Raw genomic sequence first — 19583 nt, forward strand, 5'->3', positions numbered from 1 at the left:
CAGTACACTGAATTTATCATGATGGGATTCATTAATTAATTATATTGATGCTAAAGAAATCAAATTAATGCGAACTAAAAGCACTGATGAGTAAACAAAGTGGGGATCAAGAAAACTTCGAACACATGTATGTTGGCTTTTGGAACCCCCTCAACGAGATCTTCCGTGGAGGGCCGGGGCTACAAAGAAGATGCCACTGCTTGGATGGTAACCAGTCGTCGGCAATGGACAGTGGTATTTTAAAGATAGATCGTAAGATGTTTGATATGGTGTGCAAGAGGATGCCCTTTTTTAATTTCGAGTTTAGAAGGAAAGGTTTCAGCGATTTCAACTTAAAGCAACCTTCATCTAATCATTGCATGCAGGTGACTAACACTTTCATACATTGTTTTGTAGTATACTTGTGTTTGTTTTGTTTTGTTTTAACTGCTGTTCTTATTGTGCTTAGCTAGCTTTGACCTATGTTTTAGCTTTTCTGGTAGATTTGCTTCAGCTAATGCAGCTCTGGGTAAATCTTGTTGGCCAGACTCGATAGCTTTCAGTATAAGAAACAAAGAAAAAAGAGGAAAAGGGTCCGAGACTGTACAAAAGATTGTACCATGCAACCATTTGAAAGAAACGTTTGAGTTTCTACAGGAGTTGACCTCCTCTGCACATCTTTCGTCGTTATCTTCTTCTTCCCTACCACCACTTTTATGTGTCCCTATGATTTGTCAACTGACCACCTCCAATTCCCATCCACATCTCACCTAACATGCCTTTCACTATTAGCTTATTCTAATTATACACATAATAATTAACATGGTTGGTGGAGTCAGGACTTTCTTCTTCCCCTGTCCTCTTTACCTAGTCAGATAATAACAAATAGAGAGGACATAATGTAATTATAGCTTAACCTGCTACTTGCTCTAGTCATTAACCTTTACTGAAAATTCATATTAAAGTTGAGACAGAAAAGATATTTGACATTGTGTGAAGGAAGGGACCTAGAGGACAAGCCTTTCTCTCTACTCTTCACCTGCAGATAACACCAAGTTAGGGGAATGGAAGAGGCTGTACTCATGACTTTTACTATAAGAAATGAATGAAACGAAGAAATGGAGAAGATGAGGTAAAAGTATACAAGAGCCGTTGCTACCAAAGGATCTTTTAATTGATCAATAGAATGAACAATAAGATTTTGTGGGGGAAAAAACTCGTATATTTGCATTGTACAACGAGGCTACGTACGTTCAAGAAATGGTCAATGGTCATGTGACAGAAAATTGACTGCTGAAGAAGGAACCTTTCTCTTGCTCTGCCCCTTCTTGTCTCCGATCAATTATAAGATGGCCATCTGTAGTGTCAGATATAACTCAAGATTGTCTGCTGCAGAAGGAATCCTTTCTCTTTTCCCTGTCTCTTCGAGTCTCCGCAAAATCTTGCACTTCACGCACACACTGCAGCCTTAAAACTGAAATCAATGTCACTTCATCGAAATTGTTCTTGTTTATCCTCTTGAATTCCAACCATTGACCACATCAGGAAAACTGGAAAAAGAAGCTCTCTACCAAACTCAGCCTAAACTTCTTGACCCCGAGAGTTTAGTTCAATGCGCAGGTAGGAGGCGTTGAACTAGTTCAGGAGAAGCACTTTCAAGCTCTGCAAACATGTTTAAATCTCATTTAAAGGACAGTTGACGATGACTGATAGGAAGGTGAACAAGATATTACCTTTAGATGTGAAATTGAATAAAGGAGGAAGAGGTTTGCCACTGAGCAAACATGTTTTAGGATCTCTCAATTCATCAAAGAAGGGATGAGCGCAGGCCTCCAACTGTATCAATGATGACAAACAGGTCATGTCACTTGGAATAGGTACATGGCAAACCATTAATGATCAAAATAGACTAGCAAGATGTAAGAAAGAAATATGAGATGACAAAAAGAAGACATTAATTACTACAGTGGAAATGCAAACAAAAAATCTTTATTTTTATTTGGATGTATCATATATACTCACAGCTGTAAGACGCAAATTAGGTGAGTATTGAAGTAGTGTTGACACAAGATCAATTGCCTCAGGGGGTACAGAATTTGCAAAAAGCTGCATATTGTAGACATGGTATGTTATCGTTTGGATTACTAGGAGGATCATCATTATATTACAGATTCAGCTACCTTGTGCCAAGGGCGACCTTTCATGTATGGAAATTTGAATTCTGAATAATTTGGGTTCATAGACTTGATTTCTTCATTTGTTGGGGTACCTAAAACCTGAGAAGGAATGACAATCAGTGAGATAAAAATTATTATTGAAAAGACAAATGTCACTGACAAACTAACCTTAATGATTTCCACGAGCTGATCGACACCACTTTCCCCTCGAAATAGAGGCTGAAAGAGGAATTCATATAGTAATTATTTTATGCTTCATCATACTTATGGAGGCCAAAACCAATAAGTTACAATGATAACATGAACATGCAGCATCTAATGGATGTCAACTTATTACAGAAAACTTCTCTTGACATGATATAGTATATGTCTTGTAGAACACCTAGATTCTCTTGACTCGCTGAACACAATTTTCAATGATCAACTTATACAATTTGTTAATTTTTAAGTAATCATTCCTTGAGATTTGGACGTAGCATTTGAGGTATTTTTGTGCAGCATTACTTGAGGCAATGTCAACTGTGTCTCACTTATTCAACATCTTGTACAAAACAATTACATAAGAGGCATTAAGCAATCTAGATTATGCCTTCATCCTATGAAGATAAACTTATTTTGAAAAGGAAAGATAAATGTGTACGTAATCAAATTATCAAAATACTAGAGTTGCCTCTATATGGCATAACAACTAATCCAAGAACACTGTTACCTGTCCAATGAGAAGCTCAGCCAACACGCAGCCGACTGACCATATGTCAATAGCAGTGGTGTACTCTGTAGCTCCAAACATAAGTTCAGGTGCTCTATAGTACCGTGAGCAAATGTAAGATATATTAGGCTCCCTTGGAACCTGAAATAAGATGACGAGATGTCAGAGGAGAAAACTATACAATAGTCAAGCACATATCAGCTGACTTACCAACATTTTGGCACTGCCAAAATCACAGAGTTTTACTTGATGAGTGTGAGGATTAACCTGAAAATTGATAAATAGATTAAACTAACACTAAGAATAATATCATGTCTACATAATTTACTCCGAATAAATATCCATGCAATTAGGGTCTCAATTTCATTATACAAGTCTGCACCCCTGTAGGTAGTCAAAAATACATTTGTATTAGAGGACTATAATGGGCTAGGAATACATTTGCAAATAACCTTTTTATCCTTATATTTATGTAAATAATCTAGCATCTTGGATAATTTTCCCACTTTTCATCCCCTGGATGTACCATTAGTTGTTTTATATATTTCGATAGAGTGTTTAAGAAGTGATGGCCTTTCTATCCATGTCATTTGCACAAAATGAGCAGTTTATACTAGAATGCATATGTAACTCCAATATAATCTTTACCAATATGTTCTGTGGTTTAATATCCCGATGGCATACCCCTACAACATGGTGAATGTAAGAAAGTGCATGAAAAATCTGCACCCATAAATAAGAATAATCAATTTAGTTAGGAAAAGAGTTAGAAAGAGAGAAATCTTTGGAAAAGAAGTAAGGTAGAGCAACAAAATGTGAACCTGGAAGGTATACAATTTTACGTAAAGGAGTGGCATATGTTGGTTCATGCGATTATAATACTTCAAAGTACGATAAAGAGTGTCGGAGATGTATTCGAGAACAAGGTTGAGGTAGAGCTCATCATTGTCGGTCGTCGAAAAGAAATAATGCTTTAGTTGAACTACATTTGGATGGTCAAGTAAGCGCATAGTTTGTAGTTCCCTATTTTTGTATCTGTTATCCTGTAAAACCTTCTTGATCGCAACTGCTTCTCCTGTTTCTAAACATTTAGCCTGCATCAGAAAAAGAACCATAAGTTACAACGTTTCAGTTGTTTGAAATCTTAAAAAAATAGACAAATAAATATAAAAAAAAAAACCTGAAAAACTACACCAAATGAACCTGTTCCAACAATGCGCTCAGCCTTATATGACATCATCTGCAATCCAATCAGTAATTAAGCTACTAAGTTGAGTCAACCAAATTTCATTTCCAAGAACGATATCAGAAAGCATGATGGGATGTGATATCAGATTATTTAAAATTGATTTGGTTGCAATTTTTTGTTTATGAATTTCAACTAATGCTTACAAATAATCAAGTGCAAGTTTACTTCAATCGGTGAATCACTGCTACATTTATTAAAGATTATGTTGAAGCAACATTTTAGTATTAAATCATCTAACCAGTTTGAGATGACAGAGAAAGCAACAAAGAAAACATCTGCATGAACAAGCTGTGATTCAAGCGGAAATGGAAAGTATATCACTGAATTTATCAACATTTGGCAAAGTAAGCAAATAGAATTAAACTAAAATTTCACTATGTTAACAAAATAATGATACCTTCTTAGGCCTGCCATCTCGTCCACCTACTGTGGTTGTGATTATTTGACCCGGCATAGTTCCATTACCATTTATCAGTACATCATCTTGCTCCTGCAAAAACAATCATAAATTATATATGTAAGAAGGAACATCAAGACTAACCAAACTGCACTGAGAGGTAATATTTCAAACAAAAGCACATTGCACAAACCTTCTCATCCTGTTTACCAACTTTATCATCTCTGATTGCCATATCATGCATTTTTTTCGGTAGTTGATCAACTTTTGTTGTTGCTTCAGATGTCAATGTTCTTGAATCAACATTCACATCTGACGAAGCCATATGCTGATCTAGAGTAGATATTTTGTTGTCGGCCATAGAATTTTCTGTAAGAACCTCCGCTGCTTCATCAAAATTTGTAGTTTTCTTTCCTACCTTGACATCATCCTGTGACAACATTACATCGTTTGCTTGGTAAACAGATCCAACATAATTTCCAAACAAAATGAGTATGCTAACCCTAACTGGAATAGGAAGATGGACAACTCACGGGATCGGGGACGGAAGGGTGACCGGAGGTGATGTTCTTGATTCGCCGCATCATATGCATTTCTTGGCTCCGTCCGCTCTGCTCTTTTCTTCTTCACGCGTAATGAATTGGAAGAAGAAGAGAGAAGAGAGAAGACGGAAGCAGCCGGTTCTCTCCTCCTTTTTTCTGGATCTCTGCTTCCCCGCATCCTCCCTCCCTTTTGTATCCCTCTTTCGGTGCGTTTTTGTCATTTTTAGCAATTAGAAATTGTTTTTTGAGGCGAGGAATGAGAGGTTGGAAATCCAACGCCACCACCGCTAGATTTGAAGTCTCAAACAAATGGTCTTCAGGCGAGCGTGAGAAGCGGTCTGCCATGTTTCAACACACGATCACCGTTGTCTGTCCTGTTTCATGTGCTCAATTAAACAAATAAATTTTCATGAAAACGTGTTGATCGATTAAATTAAGGATAAGATGATTTTATGAACATTTCATGTGCTTTCCAATTTGTTTCAAAAAGAGAAGAGAAGGATTTGGCAGATCACGTCGGCGGACTTGAATTCGAAGTCAATCTTTTTGCCCGAAAAGAACAGAGTATTGAATGGAAGTGAATAATCGCCGGCGAACCGCAGTGATCGTTAGCGCTCACTAGTGCAATAAAAATACAAAAGAGTTTTGTTTAAATCTGGCAGCAGAATAAAAAAATACGAGAGGCTCGAACTCTCGACCTCAGGATTACTCAGTCAAAAAAAACCTACGCGCTAGCCAACTGCGCATGTAACTGTTTTCTTATATATCTATTTCTGGTGATAATTTTACCCAATTTAGATGTATATTTCAATATCACTATATTATTTCTGTCAGTTTTTAAATACTATGCTTCTTTATTTAATAATCTATTAATATTTTAAAATTACTAGTCAATTTTTATTCTTATTAGTAGAATTGGACGATTTACCCTGGTGGTCGGTGGGAAACTTCCGTAGAACCGGATCGACCACCCCCTGACTCCATGAGACTGTTTGAAATTTATCATTTTTTTTATTAGTAGAATTGGATAACTTTACATCGTTAAGCACAAACAAGTTTACAAGAAATAATGACCTTTTTTATTAAAAAAAAAGTTAATTTCCCCGCCTAAAAATTATTTTGGGCAGGTTTAGGGTTTTCAAACAAGCTCGATCCGACCCAACTGGAAAGCAAAGACCAGACGTATGACGTCAGGTTTTAAAAATTAATTTAATCGCGTATTTTCAAGTATCCAAATTAATCTCCACTCCCAGTTCGTGGTGTAACCGCGTAACATAGTTTCCTTCGGTAGCAAAGAATATTAACACATTTCCCCACTTTTTTTTTTGTACTTTTCTCTTTGTCTGGTTTTGTGGTGCGCTGAGGGTTCGGTACCAGGCACCAGCGATATCTGCGAGGAAAAGAAAAAGCGATCTTTTCTGCATTTCAAGTCCCAGGGCCATCTTCGACCTAAATCCTATACTCCTCGACTCCTTTCGGCCAGACGAAGCTCGTCGATCGCTTCCCGTGGTATGTCTCCTTCGTCTTCCCTTTTCTCCGATCGTTTCTGTTCGATCTCTGACGGGTCTAGGGCAAAATGAGTTTTTTTTCGTCTTTCTGTGTGAAAAGTGTCTCCTTTTTTCGCCTTTGAAAAATGTAGGATGCGTTGTGTTCGTTTGGGAGTGAATCGATTTTTTCCATTCAAAAAGCTGTGTTCGTTGATGAAAAGTCGTGAAAGTTCAGTATTTTTTTACGCATTTGATCGCGCTTTTTCTGTTTATTTGGTTTTTACGGAGAAGGGGAAGTGATGGTTTGACTAACGACAGTTTTTGTTGATTCAGCGAGTCGAGGATTTAGTGGCAGTGCCGGGAGTGAAGTTTGGTGTTAGGGTTTCAACATGGATGGGAGAGAACCTCAGAGAGTGGGTGCGTCGCAGCCTCTGAATGTGGTGGTGGGTCCTAATTCTTATGGAGCTGGAGCGACGGCGAACAGTTCGATTGTGACGCCGGATTCGGGCGGAATGTTTGAGGCCATGCGACTATCTTTCCGTCCCATGACTTCGTCTGAGCCAAAACAAGTCGATTTGACTGGTTCGTTGTACCATGGGGATGGCCTCTCTGGAGTGAGGCAAGGTGGTGTTTTAAATTTGGATGAGCCAATGAAGAAAAAGAGAGGAAGACCAAGAAAATACGGACCTGATGGTGCCATGTCGTTGGGATTAACTCCATCCTCCGCTTCAGGATACTCTAATAGTGCCGGATCTGATCCAACAGCTAAGCGCCGAGGCCGCCCTCCAGGATCAGGAAAGAAGCAACAACTAGATGCATTAGGTAATTATATTTTATTTCATTTTTTGTTTTTATTGTGAACATGCCGTTCTTATACCTTCTCTTTATGTATAATGTCTATATCTAGGCTCCTTAAAATTGAAAACTCTGAATAAGCGACTGCGATAGAAGATTTTAAGCTGCATACATAGCTTTTAAATACATACAGCAGCGATCACTTAGTTTTAGTGTACGAGTTTAAATTGGCTTGGCTTTCTGTCTGCAAAAAATCAAACTTGTCCATTTTAGTTCAACTGGTCTAACACCATCCTTTTTCCATTTTACTGAATTTTATTTGCCAGCCAATTGGTAATCAAGTGTGTTTGGCCTAACTAGTTGAAATTGACTGATCTCAATGAAATTAGTTTTCGTTACACTAACTAAAATTTTGTTTCTTCTTCCTTTACATCTTACGCTTGTCACTCTAATTGGTTGGTCACAAATGTGAAATTTGAAAAAAAAAAAAAGTGTGGATGGTCAGTGTTTCATTTTTTTAATTATTTTTAACTGATGTGATTTTATGCATTAAATTGGAGTTGACAGAGGATTGACAGGTTGAATCCTTCACTGCCTTGTCCAAACCATCCACTGTTAATCAAGCCTAAGGAAACCACTTTCATACAAGCAAGGAATCCTTCAATAATATATGAATCACTAAATTAACTTACACGTGCACAAGCAGTATCTCTTGAATTTCTACCCCCGTTTGTACCTTTTTCTTTTATTCATCTTTTACCCTTCACTTTAAAATGCTAATGGCTTGGCATTTTTTAAAAAATTATTATTATTATTTTATTTTATGAGAAATGTTTAACATCAGTATTTATGTTTGCACAGGCACCCCTGGGATTGGCTTCACTCCACATGTTATTAGTGTTAAAGTTGGAGAGGTAAGTAATTGAGCTTGAAATATGGTGTATATTTCCCCTTTTTTTCCAAGTGCACAATTGTTAAAGCATTTTAACTTCATATTTTTGGACATTGGCCATAAATAGTAGAGATAATGAAGCATTTCTTTCGTAGTTTGTTTTCCATGATTTATATGATTCTTTAGCTTTCATTGAGAAAATTAGTAGATTAGTGAACTATATTAGCCTGGACTTTTTTTGTCAGCTATTAGATTGTATTTTTGTTAATTCGACAATTTATTGTCTTTTCTTCTAAAAACTGCCTTTATGTTCTGAAACCCAGATGAAAATATCTGTCAATTTCTGAGAGCAGTTGTGTAGTATATATAATGGTTGTGGATTTAAAAAGGCTCCATTTGATTAACATAAGTGGCCACCTAGGCAGATATTGAAAGGGACCCGCAATCCATCATATGGCATAACTAAACCAGATTGACTAAAAACTCTAAACTACCTCATTGAGTATCTCCTAACTTGTATTTAGTTGTTTTGCAAGGGATAAATACTTTAAATATCAATGTAAATATTTTTTTTAATATTTAATAATTATCACATATGCTCCCACATACTGTATATGTGTTACGTAGTCGATTGACCGCATACCGTCCATATGCTTTTTTAAACTTGTAATAATAATATAGCATAGTCTTCACATAAGCTAGTGGCAAGACTGAGGCTGTATTTGCTAGCTACGAAGAGTGAGGAGAGGAGTGTTAGGAGAGCACAAATATCGAGGCATCCATTTACTCCCCAAAATATTTGAATATATGGGATTCCTCCATGATTCTGTGGAGATGATTTGGAGCCAAATTGTGTCTCCAAGGCCAAGTGGACAATGGTGCTCTGCAGATTCACATGGAGAAGACCTTTTTGCCTTGTTATGGTGAGCAGGCCAATGCCAGTTGTGTAGCTCAGGTGTGGTGGTGAATGCTAGCAGGGTTGAGGCCAGCATTATGAGGGTGACGAGGGCTAGATCAAGTGCAAGCAAGGGCGATATCAAGTGTGAGCAAGGGTGAGGGAGGGAGGTGTGATGTAAGCACTGGCAAAGGTGGCAAAGGGGGAGGGGGAGGGTGAGCCACAGTGACATGGAAGGGTGAAGCCAGCAATGATAATTTTGTTGCTTTTTCCTCTTCCTCTTTCTTTCCTTACTTGGGTAAACAAGTTTGGTGGATCACACTTCCCTCTCCTCTCTTCTTCTCTCCCAGCAAGTAAATTGATCTTAAATTACAGCAAGTTCACACTCATAAATTAGCATACGGTGACGTACTGTTGATAGTGTCTGATACCATTTCTAAGCTAGTTCTTTTACTAGAATTTATTATTCTTTAGAGAATTTACGTTTGTGTTTTGTGTAATGTATTTACAAAGGGCATGCATCACGTATTGGTTTGCTACCATTCTTGATGCTTAGTCTGAAAGTTTAGGTATATTGAACTGTTAAAGAGGTAAATTATTTTTCAATTAAGGATAATTTAATTTTTTGGATTGGCAGGACATTGCTTCAAAAATCATGGCATTTTCACAGCAAGGACCTCGGAGTGTCTGTATTCTGTCAGCAAATGGTGACATATCTGATGTAACACTACGGCAGCCAGCAATATCTGGTGGAACAGTAACTTATGAGGTTTGACTCAAAACCAAAAAAATTGATTGTTTGGCATAAATATAATTCTCTTGAATTCTGTCATATATAAATTCTAAAATTACTTGAGTTGCTAGTCATTTCTGAATGCTTAAAGAAGGACAAAGTTATATATATGGATATGTTTCTAGAGATCCTGATATGGTAGGCTAGTGAATCCCATGATGGGAACGTCCATGTGCAAGTCAATTAAAATCTTCAGTAATTCATGTTTTATGCAACTGGTGTCCAAACTCTTTATCTTATGAGTCCATGGAGCTAGCTGCCTCCACAGCTTGTTTTGTACTGAAGAAGTTGACCTTCTTGTTTTGAAGGTGTTAGAGAGAGCGAGAAGGAGAATTAGGAATTATGGAGTGGGAGAATGATATAGGATCAATGTTTTAAACACCTTGTGCAATAAGAATTCATTACAGAAAGTGAGGCATAAACAGTATACTTCACATAATATCAAGTTATTCAAGAGAGAGATAAGTTATCAGTATTCATTTGCTAATGAATGGATGTGCTGGACCTGTTGGAAGAGAAAAAATGAAAAAAAATTGAAAATAGGAGATTTATTACCCCCTGCAAGTTGTGCTGCACTATCTGTAGTATCTCCTGCAGCTAATGTGGTTTACTATTGTAGATTTGCAGTGTGAGGACTGTAGTCTACCTTAATTAACTCATTTCTTCTGATCTTTTTATGTATTCTTTGGCTTTCTGACTTCAAGCAGTTAAATCTCTTGCCTTTTATCCCCAGGGTGATAGGTATAACTTTCTTCCATGATATTGTGTATCCTCAAAAACATGCAAGAACAAGCCAACACAGGAAGATTAAAAGTATTCAATGTTTCGTGTTAATGTGTTTTTGGTGTTCCTTGGCCCTTTCAAACAGTTGTATATGCATTAAGACCTTGCTTGGATGTTAAATTGTGTTATATTTGCTTCCAAAGGCATTATAGGTTTTTGACTTTTCACCAACAAAGCCCCTCTTAATGACACCGCATAGGGAGAATAATGGAAGATAAATAAATGAGGGAGAGCAGGATGTAATGTTTGCTTTAGATTGTTGCTGCTATATATATATATATATATATATATATATATATATATATATATTTTCCTATCTGATTCTTAGAGTGAGAGTTGTTTCTCTGAGTTACTAATGCTGCGGTAGACTATTTTTATACTTGTCAAGTGGTAAACTATTTTTCTCTTTAAGAGGTGGACCCAGTTTTATTTGGCCCTCTAAAAGGCAAGTGCAGGGAGATAAGTTCTCACTCATACTTCCCATGATCCATATGCATATCTAATAAAATCACTCATATGTAAAAGTGTCAATTCAGGTTAGAAGTTTGTACTGTGCCTTTTATTACATCCAATTTCTGTCCATTCATGAAAAAGAGAATGCCAATTAAACTTCTACAACTACTGATGTTGAATTCCTTTTTTGTCTTCCTTCTATCCAAATAAGAGAAACCTGTAAATTCAATGCATTTCCTTAGATTTCCTCTTAATTCCTTCCAAGTAAATATAATGTTAGGGTTTGATATAATATTCTGACTACAATGGCATTAGTTCTTGCGCCTAGATTGGAATTCAGTAACTGTGGTATTGAAATTAACAGCCTGCAGAACACACACATACCTGACCAAAACACACATATTCACATCATTATTTCTTGATCATGTTAAACTGATCACACAAAAATATGTTTGGGTGATCGTCTGCTTGAGTTTTGACTATTGACATTTTTACAAGGTGCTTCACTTGTCCAAACTGAATTAATCTTAAAAGCCGTGTCTCAGTATCTGTATACGTATTGCCATCACCTGTGTCACATGTTGGGAATGTTCATGCAGGGCCGCTATGAGATCATCTCTCTGTCAGGTTCTTTCCTGCTTACAGAAGAAGGTGGTACTCGTAGTAGAAGCGGTGGGTTGACAGTTGCACTAGCTGGATCTGATGGCCGCATTCTTGGTGGTGGGGTTACTGGAATGCTTGTGGCAGCTACACCTGTGCAGGTAAAACATCAACTTTAAATATTTGCCTCCATTGAAGCAACAATCACAACAATTAAAAGTGATTTACATATCTGAATATTTCTGGTGATATTGTCTTCTTACATAGAGTTTCAGGTTAAAGATTAGAAAATCAGATTGAAATTTGTCCAAGCAATGCCACTTGTTAATTATGTTCTTAGTTTCTTTCTGTTTTGATCCAGGTTGTGGTGGGAAGCTTCCTTGCAGGAGGGAAGAAACCAAAGTCAGAGCCAACAAGGAAGGAACCTTCGCCACCGCCGCAGATTTTAGGCTTCGGAGTACCTCTAGTTGCGAGCCCCCCTTCTGAAGCTGGAACATCGAGTGGTTCTCCCGATGACCCTGGTAGCCCCACAAATGAGACCGGTGGCAGCGCCTGTAACAACTCTGCTCAGCAGCATCTTCAAGCCGCATATCCATCCCTCAGCTGGTCCCATTCGGCAAACTATTTCACCCATGACTGACATGAAACTGATGCCGAACTAACTTGATGTTGGTGCTTCTCTCTAGTTGTAGGAATTGAAATTTAAGGTAGCACCTTGAGTATATTCACTATAACTTTGGCATCCCATAAGAGAGGATTTCTGGCAGACATTCCAAGACATAACAGCCAGTTCTATTGTTAGGTTGATGGACTTTGTTCAGTGTTGTCGTTGAGATGTTTGTCCCTGGCTTTGAATCTTAATTTATGTAGCCTTCAGTAGCTATTGCCTCGGGAGATCTTTCACATAATACTTCTGTTGCCTGAAAATGTTAGAATGTATCTTGAACGCTTCAAGATCTGACCCCGTGCAAGCTTAATCTTGGCCGTCGCTGAAAAAGGACCAGTGAGATCAATATTGCACCAAGGTACATAAAATTTCAGCTTTGTTCTTGTATATTTTTGCTGTCATAATGTATCATTCTAAATTGTCTTGCGTTTTTCTTGTGAAATTTAATTTTTTTTGTTTTTTGGTTTAATTGGCGTTGCAGTCTTTCTGCTGTGTTTGTGATAGAACTGCTCCTTTCTGAAGGCTTTTAATTGTATGTTCTCCGACTTTGTTTTTTTCCTTTCTAATAAAAGGGCAATTGATTGCTTATTATATTATTTTTTATCACCCTGCACTTGAAATTACTGCTTTCCCCTCTTACTATATACACGATGCAGCTGCACGTATGCTGCACATCCTGCGAGCATACAATTTTTTTTTAATTTCAATTTTGATTTCATTTAATCTAAGTATTATATTTTAAATCTTAAAATCCTACCACTATATTTTATATTTTAAATTTAAAAAAAATTAAAAATTTGTACTAGTGTTCATGTGGATGTATAACATATCTATATATGCGAAATTAATATGATGCTTGTTTTTTCGTGCGCGCAATGTATGTGATTAAGTGTGTATCGGGGCGTTCAAAAGTGATTCGGATGTGCTATTTATTTAGTCGTGGATTTGTATCGTATATGAAAAGGAGTGTAACATAATGCAATTCTCTATATATATATATATAAAGTTTAGAGTTTAAAATTGAGTATTTAATTTAAAGGAAATAAAAATTAAAAAAATATACACTCTCAGCAAGCAAAAAAAAATATATACTATTTTTTTGTAATTCTGCTTCATCGTAACTCAATTATGTCCCAAAGATAAAAAATATATATATATATACACATTTGATGCTTATGATGATGTTAATGGATGGTGTCTAATATATAACATTCCTATATATATATTTATTGTATATTTCATGAACATTTAATAATTTTTTATTTTTAATTTTATTTAATTTAAATATTATATTTTAAATTTTAAATCATGAATTCTAAATACGTATAAATCTTATAAAAAAGTTAATAAAAAAATTTGTATTAAGTGCTCATGGATGTGTAGCATATTGATCCTTTATCCGCACTCAATGAACATTCAATGTTAATATTTTTTTAATTTTTATTTTTTTAATCTAAATATTATATTTTGAATCTTAAATATTATATCCTAAATTTTAAATTTAAAAATAAAAAATGTGCTAATAGATGTGTAACATAATATTTTCGTGCGTGTATATATATACACACACTGTCACTGTTAATTTACAATTATCTGTTTACAATTCAGAATTCATTATTTATTTTACATATTTTGTCACTTCTAAAATCATAGTGATCATCTCATGATTCTACTACTTTCATCAAGTATTTCATAGGGGCAGCTATATATCTTTATTTTGTTTTTTTGTAAAAAAAAATCTACAACAGATTGTTTTTAATCGTAGATTTTTAGATATTTTGGAATGTTGATGCACACTTGTCGCAAAAGAATTAGACAAAATAGAAAAATATTCAAATGGAATCTAATTCCTTCCACTAAGATGGGCTTTGATATGATCTAGCTAGTAGATGGGAGGGGAGGGTAGCTGGGCAGGGTAGGTCTCGAACCAAAGAATGTTCCATGTTTTTCAAGAGTACCGCAATGGAATGGAATCAACAATTCGTGCTCTTTCTGCCTTAAGTCAAGACCTTTTAATTTTACCAACTACTTTTTTTCAAGTAAAAAAAAAGGCTCTGCCCTCCAAATTAATATTTATAATTAAATCATTTTATCAAACACCTTATTTGTAAAAGAAAGAAGTTGAAAAACAGGGTTATAAAAACATTACTACCTCTGTATTTAATGTGGCTGGATCGTTCATGTTTGGAAGGTCGGCGTTGGAAGGTCGGAGGAAACGCCCATTCATGTTTGTTTGGACCTTCACTCTCTCTGATGAAGCTAACTCAATTTTCCTGAATCAGTCCAAAAAAGAAAGAAAGAAAGAAAGAGATGCCTGCTTTCCGAAAAGTTTGGTTCCTTTTTCTTCCGTATCAAACCTCAAGATTATCACCACAACACAGGCATTTAATGTCGAATGAGTACACCTCCCCAGGCATGGTGTGCAATCCTACGAGTTGAAGCTTGAAGGCCGCCAACGCATGCACAGAGCCCTGCACCTTGAAACGGATGCGACACGAGACGTCCATATCAGAACGAAAAGACACTTACTGATCAAGATGGAAACCGGGAATTGATAAGGTTCCGAGTTGATGGAGACATGCAGATAAAAGTCAGATAGATGCTGCAACTTGCTCTCTCTCTCTCTCTCTCCCAACACTGTACTTTCACCTTGTGTTCCATGGCCACCACCACCATCGCAGCCACCGGTCCACCACCGCCACTAGACAAAGAAGATATTACTTAGTGCCCTCGAATGAAAGAAAACGCAGTACTTGCTCCACTAGTCCCTCTCTATCTCTCACGAAAAGTTATAATAATCGTAGAGGATGGTGCAAAATGGATTGCCAAAATCTATCGAGTCCAGAGTCGTTTCCTGTGTGAATTTTAAATATTTTGATGTGAAAAAAACTGCCATATATAAATATTCAATAAAAATCTTTGCAGGAAGGAGCCGCCTTGGTGGAAGTTGGGTCGCCCACAAAACAGAGGACCACCACTGGCCACACACCAACACCACCACGGTGGGGACGCACAGGGACCAGGACAGCAGTCCGCCCACCGAGATGGAAACAGAGGTCCAGAATCCCCACTTCATTCTTCCAACTCGATCGCCTCGTGAATCATGACAATTTAAACTGACCAATATGAACGAGCTCATTCTAGTCAAACTGAAACGAGGAGCATTTTGTCACTGCAACCTTCATGGCTTATACTTCATGCACCAAACAAGCTCTTCATCCGAAAGTATGTACACTGAGTTATTATAGTCTACAACCTTGTCTATCAAACTATCTATCTATCTATCTATTTATCACAAAACTCCCACCTAAATCTTGCGTGTAGCGTCAAACCTTTACAATACAGATGATTATAGCTACATTTATCGACTAAGATTACAGGGTTCTTCATCTGCTATGACTTTATTTGAAGAGAGTGGCGTTATTTGATCGCTCTTATCGGGTATACTAAATGATAATGGCCTAAAATTCCAGTATTAGGCTTCCAAATGGGGCTCTGTGGGGAATGCCTTTTCTCCTCTTGGCGCTGCGGAAACTGGCGGCGGTCGGCGGCGGAGTCGACGGCGTGAAGCTATGAGTCACATTGCTCTTCTCGCTGCCTCGGCTACTGCTCGTGTACGACTCCTCCTCCGAGTCGGATTGCGCGGTTAACTTCTTTTTCTTCAGCTTCAGCAACTTTTTCTTCTTTCTGTTGATAAAATAGTCGGAGGCGGTGCCGGCGATCTGGAAAGCGCATTTCGTCAAGCAGGTCGATCGAGATTGGACCTTTTATTCCCCCACCACCCTTTTTTGGTTTAAAAAATGCGATTTTTATATCAAAATGGAGGGGAGAGATTGACTGGTACCTTGCAGCCGAGGGAGCAGAAGCGGAAGGAGTCGAGAAGGCTTCGCTCGCAGACCTCGCAGGTGTTGGTGACGCCCTTGCCGGGCCGCGGCTGAGGGCGTTCGTTGAGGAAGACGACGCGGGCGCTATTGATGATGTAGGTCTGCACGCCGGTGATGTCCAATACCTTTTGGATCTCAGAGACCCTGATCACATCGTGGTAAGACGACCTCCTTATCTGTTACCAAAACCAGAACAAGGATTTATCAACTCCAATCAGTAACGACCCCAAGCGGGGAGAAGAATCTAGGTTCCGTTCCAAAGAAACAAGTAGATTGCAAAAGGAGCCTTTTTATAGTGTAAAGAGCAACTGGACAACTAGATTTGATAGAACAAGAACCAAATCGAGAAAGAGCAAACCGAGGAAAAAAAAGAAATGCACCTGGATCGCACGGTGGCCACGGTGTTGAGCCAGGCATACAGAACAGAGAGCGCCATTCATGCAATCGAGGCAGTACATATTACACTCGCTCTTGTGAGAGTCGGCGTGCAACTTGCATTGAACGAAGAAGCTCGTCGACAGCAGCGGTCGTAGCCACGCCGGCCACCGTCCCTCTTCCATTCCTCCGCCGCCGTCCTGTTCCATTGCGTATCATTCCACAACAAAAGCTCATCAATAACCCAACTAAATCTACCAACTTAAACCACACCGAAACGGGAAAACACAATTTTGATACACACGATCGCAAGGAGAAGGTCGAATACTCACCATGATTCCTCTGCTTACTAAAAACAGAATCCAACCGCTGAAAACCGCGACTTTGCTCGCTCCTGATTCCGAATTGATGAGCCGATGACAAAGAGTAGAAAATTGAGAGGAAGGAGGGATGAAGGAGGGAGATAGAGAGAGAGGAGGGAGAGGAGATGAGAAGACAAAGAAAAAGGTTGTTCTTATCCTCTCAAATTTCCGAAGGAGAGCTTTAAGATGCGTTGATCGCAAGGAACCCTGCTTTTCTTCTTCCCATCACCCTCCATCCATTTGTTTAATCCTAATTCGTGTCTCTTTTTTTCTTCTTTATTTATTTTTATAAGAAAATCGTTTTATTCTACCCATGCCTTTTTGGACTTCTTTCTCCATTTTTTTTAAATTATTTTTCTAATTCATATTAGTGTCATAGGTTGAAAAGAATAATAGAAATAATTAATATAGTTTTTTAAAATAAAAATAATCTCAACCCTCATAATTGGCATAATACTTCATGTTAATCACTTAAATAAGTTTATAAAATTTATTAAAATATCATTATCAACTTTTTTTATTCATAGTGACACCTGAAAAACGATGGGATAGATTTATTAAATCTTATAAATTAAAATTATCTCTTCCTCCAGCATTCTACTATCATGATTATGATCTCTTAGACTAAAACATCAAATATAAATTGTATTATGAATTTATTCCATAGATAAATTAGATATATTAGTAGAATAAAGCTCGGACACCTAAATAATTTAAAAAAAAAAACAAAGTTAAGAGTCCCACCACTCGATCTTATATTCCACCATTAGAAATTTTTAAAAGACTAGTCAAATCACATTTTTTTTCTCTCTTATAATTTGCTTCATGATTAATTTTTTTAATAATTACTGAAAATCCCTATCAAACATCAATGATCTTACAACACCACAAGAACTCTTCTACTTCCTAATTTTCCTTCTCCACCTAAAAACCCCTGATTCGGCTGCTATAATTTCTGAGCTTCTCCTTCCTCTCCACAAGTGAAGGCATCACGAACTACTTCCTTTTGGAAACCACTGTGTATCCAGAATTTGACAAAATCAGCTCCCCAAGCTGAAAAGTAAACAAAAGCTATGTTCTTCGAAAATCGATCGATCAATCGAAGTGCAGAAATCAGTCGCTATATCGCACAACTTTATGAGAGATGAGATGAGGTGCAGAACGAACGCTCTGCGTCAGCTGGACAAAACATGGCCGAACGGCATGGGTCAGCAGGATTGGACGCTTTAAATGTTGATGTGTTGTCTCCTCGAGATGGCAAGTGTGTTACGGCAACAACAAAAAATAGTTGCCATTGTTAATTCTTTTTAAACTTTTTCAAGAGTCCACACAGCACTTTGATTAGCTGCTAAGGAACACGTTGCATCGATTAGCGAATATATTTATGGACACCTTTTTCCTTTGGTGAATTTGCAATGGAGAACTAAATAAAAAGGGGCCTCGTTGGATGGTCTTGATCTTCTTTAGCTGATTATAATCGAGAAAGGAATGATGGAAGATATGCTTGTCGAAGATAAACGTGAAAAGTTTTGTTGTTAAAGAAACAGATTAGTACTAAAAGTCCTTTCTTCTGAGATGTTATTATTCTTCATCCCTTAATTGCCTAACTAATATTGTTTTTAATAACTAGTTTACTTTTGTTTCCTCCTTCCTATCCACTTCCTAGATACTTCATCACATTGATCACAAACAAAATAAATAGTTGAGCTCCCCCCTTGGAAAGTGTGATGCAATTGAGAGGGCCAAAGTGGCCATGGACATAAGGAAACATACAAATCCTCTTGCCATTATCCTTGTAGAAAATCTTTGGCAATTAGCTCATGTCTCATTTCAGTCATCACCACTTTAGACAGCATTCATTTTTATTTTTATTTTATTTTTTTGAGTTTTTCATATTTCTAAGTGCAGGATTAATATTGCACACTTTATTCCCCCCATAGAAGGAGGCTTCACGCGATCTACGAGGATAATGGCAAGTTCTGTCCATCAAGCACCACTCTACACTACTAGCAAAGTATGAACTTCATCAGATCTTTCATGTGGCCCAAGGTTGACATCCATTCAAACAGTTGAATTGAGGGTGGACTTTGTTTAGCAATTAAAGAGCCTTTGCAGGTAGTCAAAGTTCACTATCCTTTTTCTGATCTAAAAACGAACTCCCTTTCCTTTTCAGGGGAAACTTCCAGTTAATTTCTGAAAACATTTTTTATACTCGTTCAACCAGCAACTCGATCATTATACGAGACAAGAGGAATGCATGAATCAAGCATCAATTGACTCCACTCTTCCCACTGTTTCCCTTTTGAATTTTCTCTGTGTTCGATGAATCCGACAAACCGTACATCCTTTAAAATAAGGCTAAATTGCATCATACTGTCACATAAGTTCACATGAATATAGAAAAATCTACGTATTGACAGTACTGCTAAACTCGCAATGTTCTTATGTAAAGTTGAACCTATTCATTGGACATTTGGGCCAAGTCCAATTGAATATTTTCATGACCGGGAAATATTCCTTTAATTAGCCTCAGTTTATGTTTTT

General features: G+C 37.3%; 3 protein-coding genes across 5 annotated transcripts; 1 reads left to right on the plus strand and 2 right to left on the minus strand.

Annotated features, from left to right (window-relative positions):
* Positions 1–1133: 1133 nt before the first annotated feature.
* On the minus strand, positions 1134–5114 carry LOC141837490 (shaggy-related protein kinase NtK-1-like). Its single transcript, XM_074724880.1, has 13 exons — positions 5045–5114; positions 4705–4941; positions 4512–4604; positions 4046–4105; positions 3687–3959; positions 3514–3588; positions 3076–3132; positions 2866–3006; positions 2325–2375; positions 2160–2255; positions 2002–2085; positions 1713–1815; positions 1134–1641 (listed from the first exon to the last, which is right to left on the minus strand). Exons 1-13 carry the CDS (start codon positions 5102–5104, stop codon positions 1589–1591), a joined length of 1383 nt encoding a protein of 460 aa, XP_074580981.1. The 5' UTR covers positions 5105–5114; the 3' UTR covers positions 1134–1588.
* Positions 5115–6405: 1291 nt separating this feature from the next.
* LOC141832793 (AT-hook motif nuclear-localized protein 10-like) lies at positions 6406–12640 on the plus strand. Its single transcript, XM_074720179.1, has 6 exons — positions 6406–6562; positions 6874–7362; positions 8197–8249; positions 9760–9891; positions 11751–11912; positions 12113–12640. The coding sequence occupies exons 2-6, from the start codon at positions 6930–6932 to the stop codon at positions 12389–12391; spliced, it is 1059 nt and encodes a 352-aa protein (XP_074576280.1). The 5' UTR covers positions 6406–6562; positions 6874–6929; the 3' UTR covers positions 12392–12640.
* Positions 12641–15582: 2942 nt separating this feature from the next.
* Positions 15583–17222, minus strand: LOC141832514 (protein RGF1 INDUCIBLE TRANSCRIPTION FACTOR 1-like). 3 transcript variants are annotated; one of them, XM_074720021.1, is made up of 4 exons: positions 17010–17222; positions 16683–16877; positions 16263–16478; positions 15583–16182 (listed from the first exon to the last, which is right to left on the minus strand). In XM_074720021.1, exons 1-4 carry the CDS (start codon positions 17010–17012, stop codon positions 15880–15882), a joined length of 717 nt encoding a protein of 238 aa, XP_074576122.1. In that variant the 5' UTR covers positions 17013–17222; the 3' UTR covers positions 15583–15879. The 3 variants fall into 3 exon arrangements, with proteins under 3 accessions (XP_074576122.1, XP_074576128.1, XP_074576117.1); XM_074720027.1 differs by lacking the exon at positions 17010–17222 and having other exon boundaries at positions 15583–16140; positions 16683–16886; XM_074720016.1 differs by lacking the exon at positions 17010–17222 and having other exon boundaries at positions 16683–16886.
* Between the last annotated feature and the right edge of the window lie 2361 nt (positions 17223–19583).

Source organism: Curcuma longa, chromosome 1, assembly GCF_044706935.1.
Source record: "Curcuma longa cultivar G26 ecotype Majalengka, Jawa Barat chromosome 1, ITB_CL_G26_1.1, whole genome shotgun sequence".
NCBI classification, from domain to species: domain Eukaryota; kingdom Viridiplantae; phylum Streptophyta; class Magnoliopsida; order Zingiberales; family Zingiberaceae; genus Curcuma; species Curcuma longa.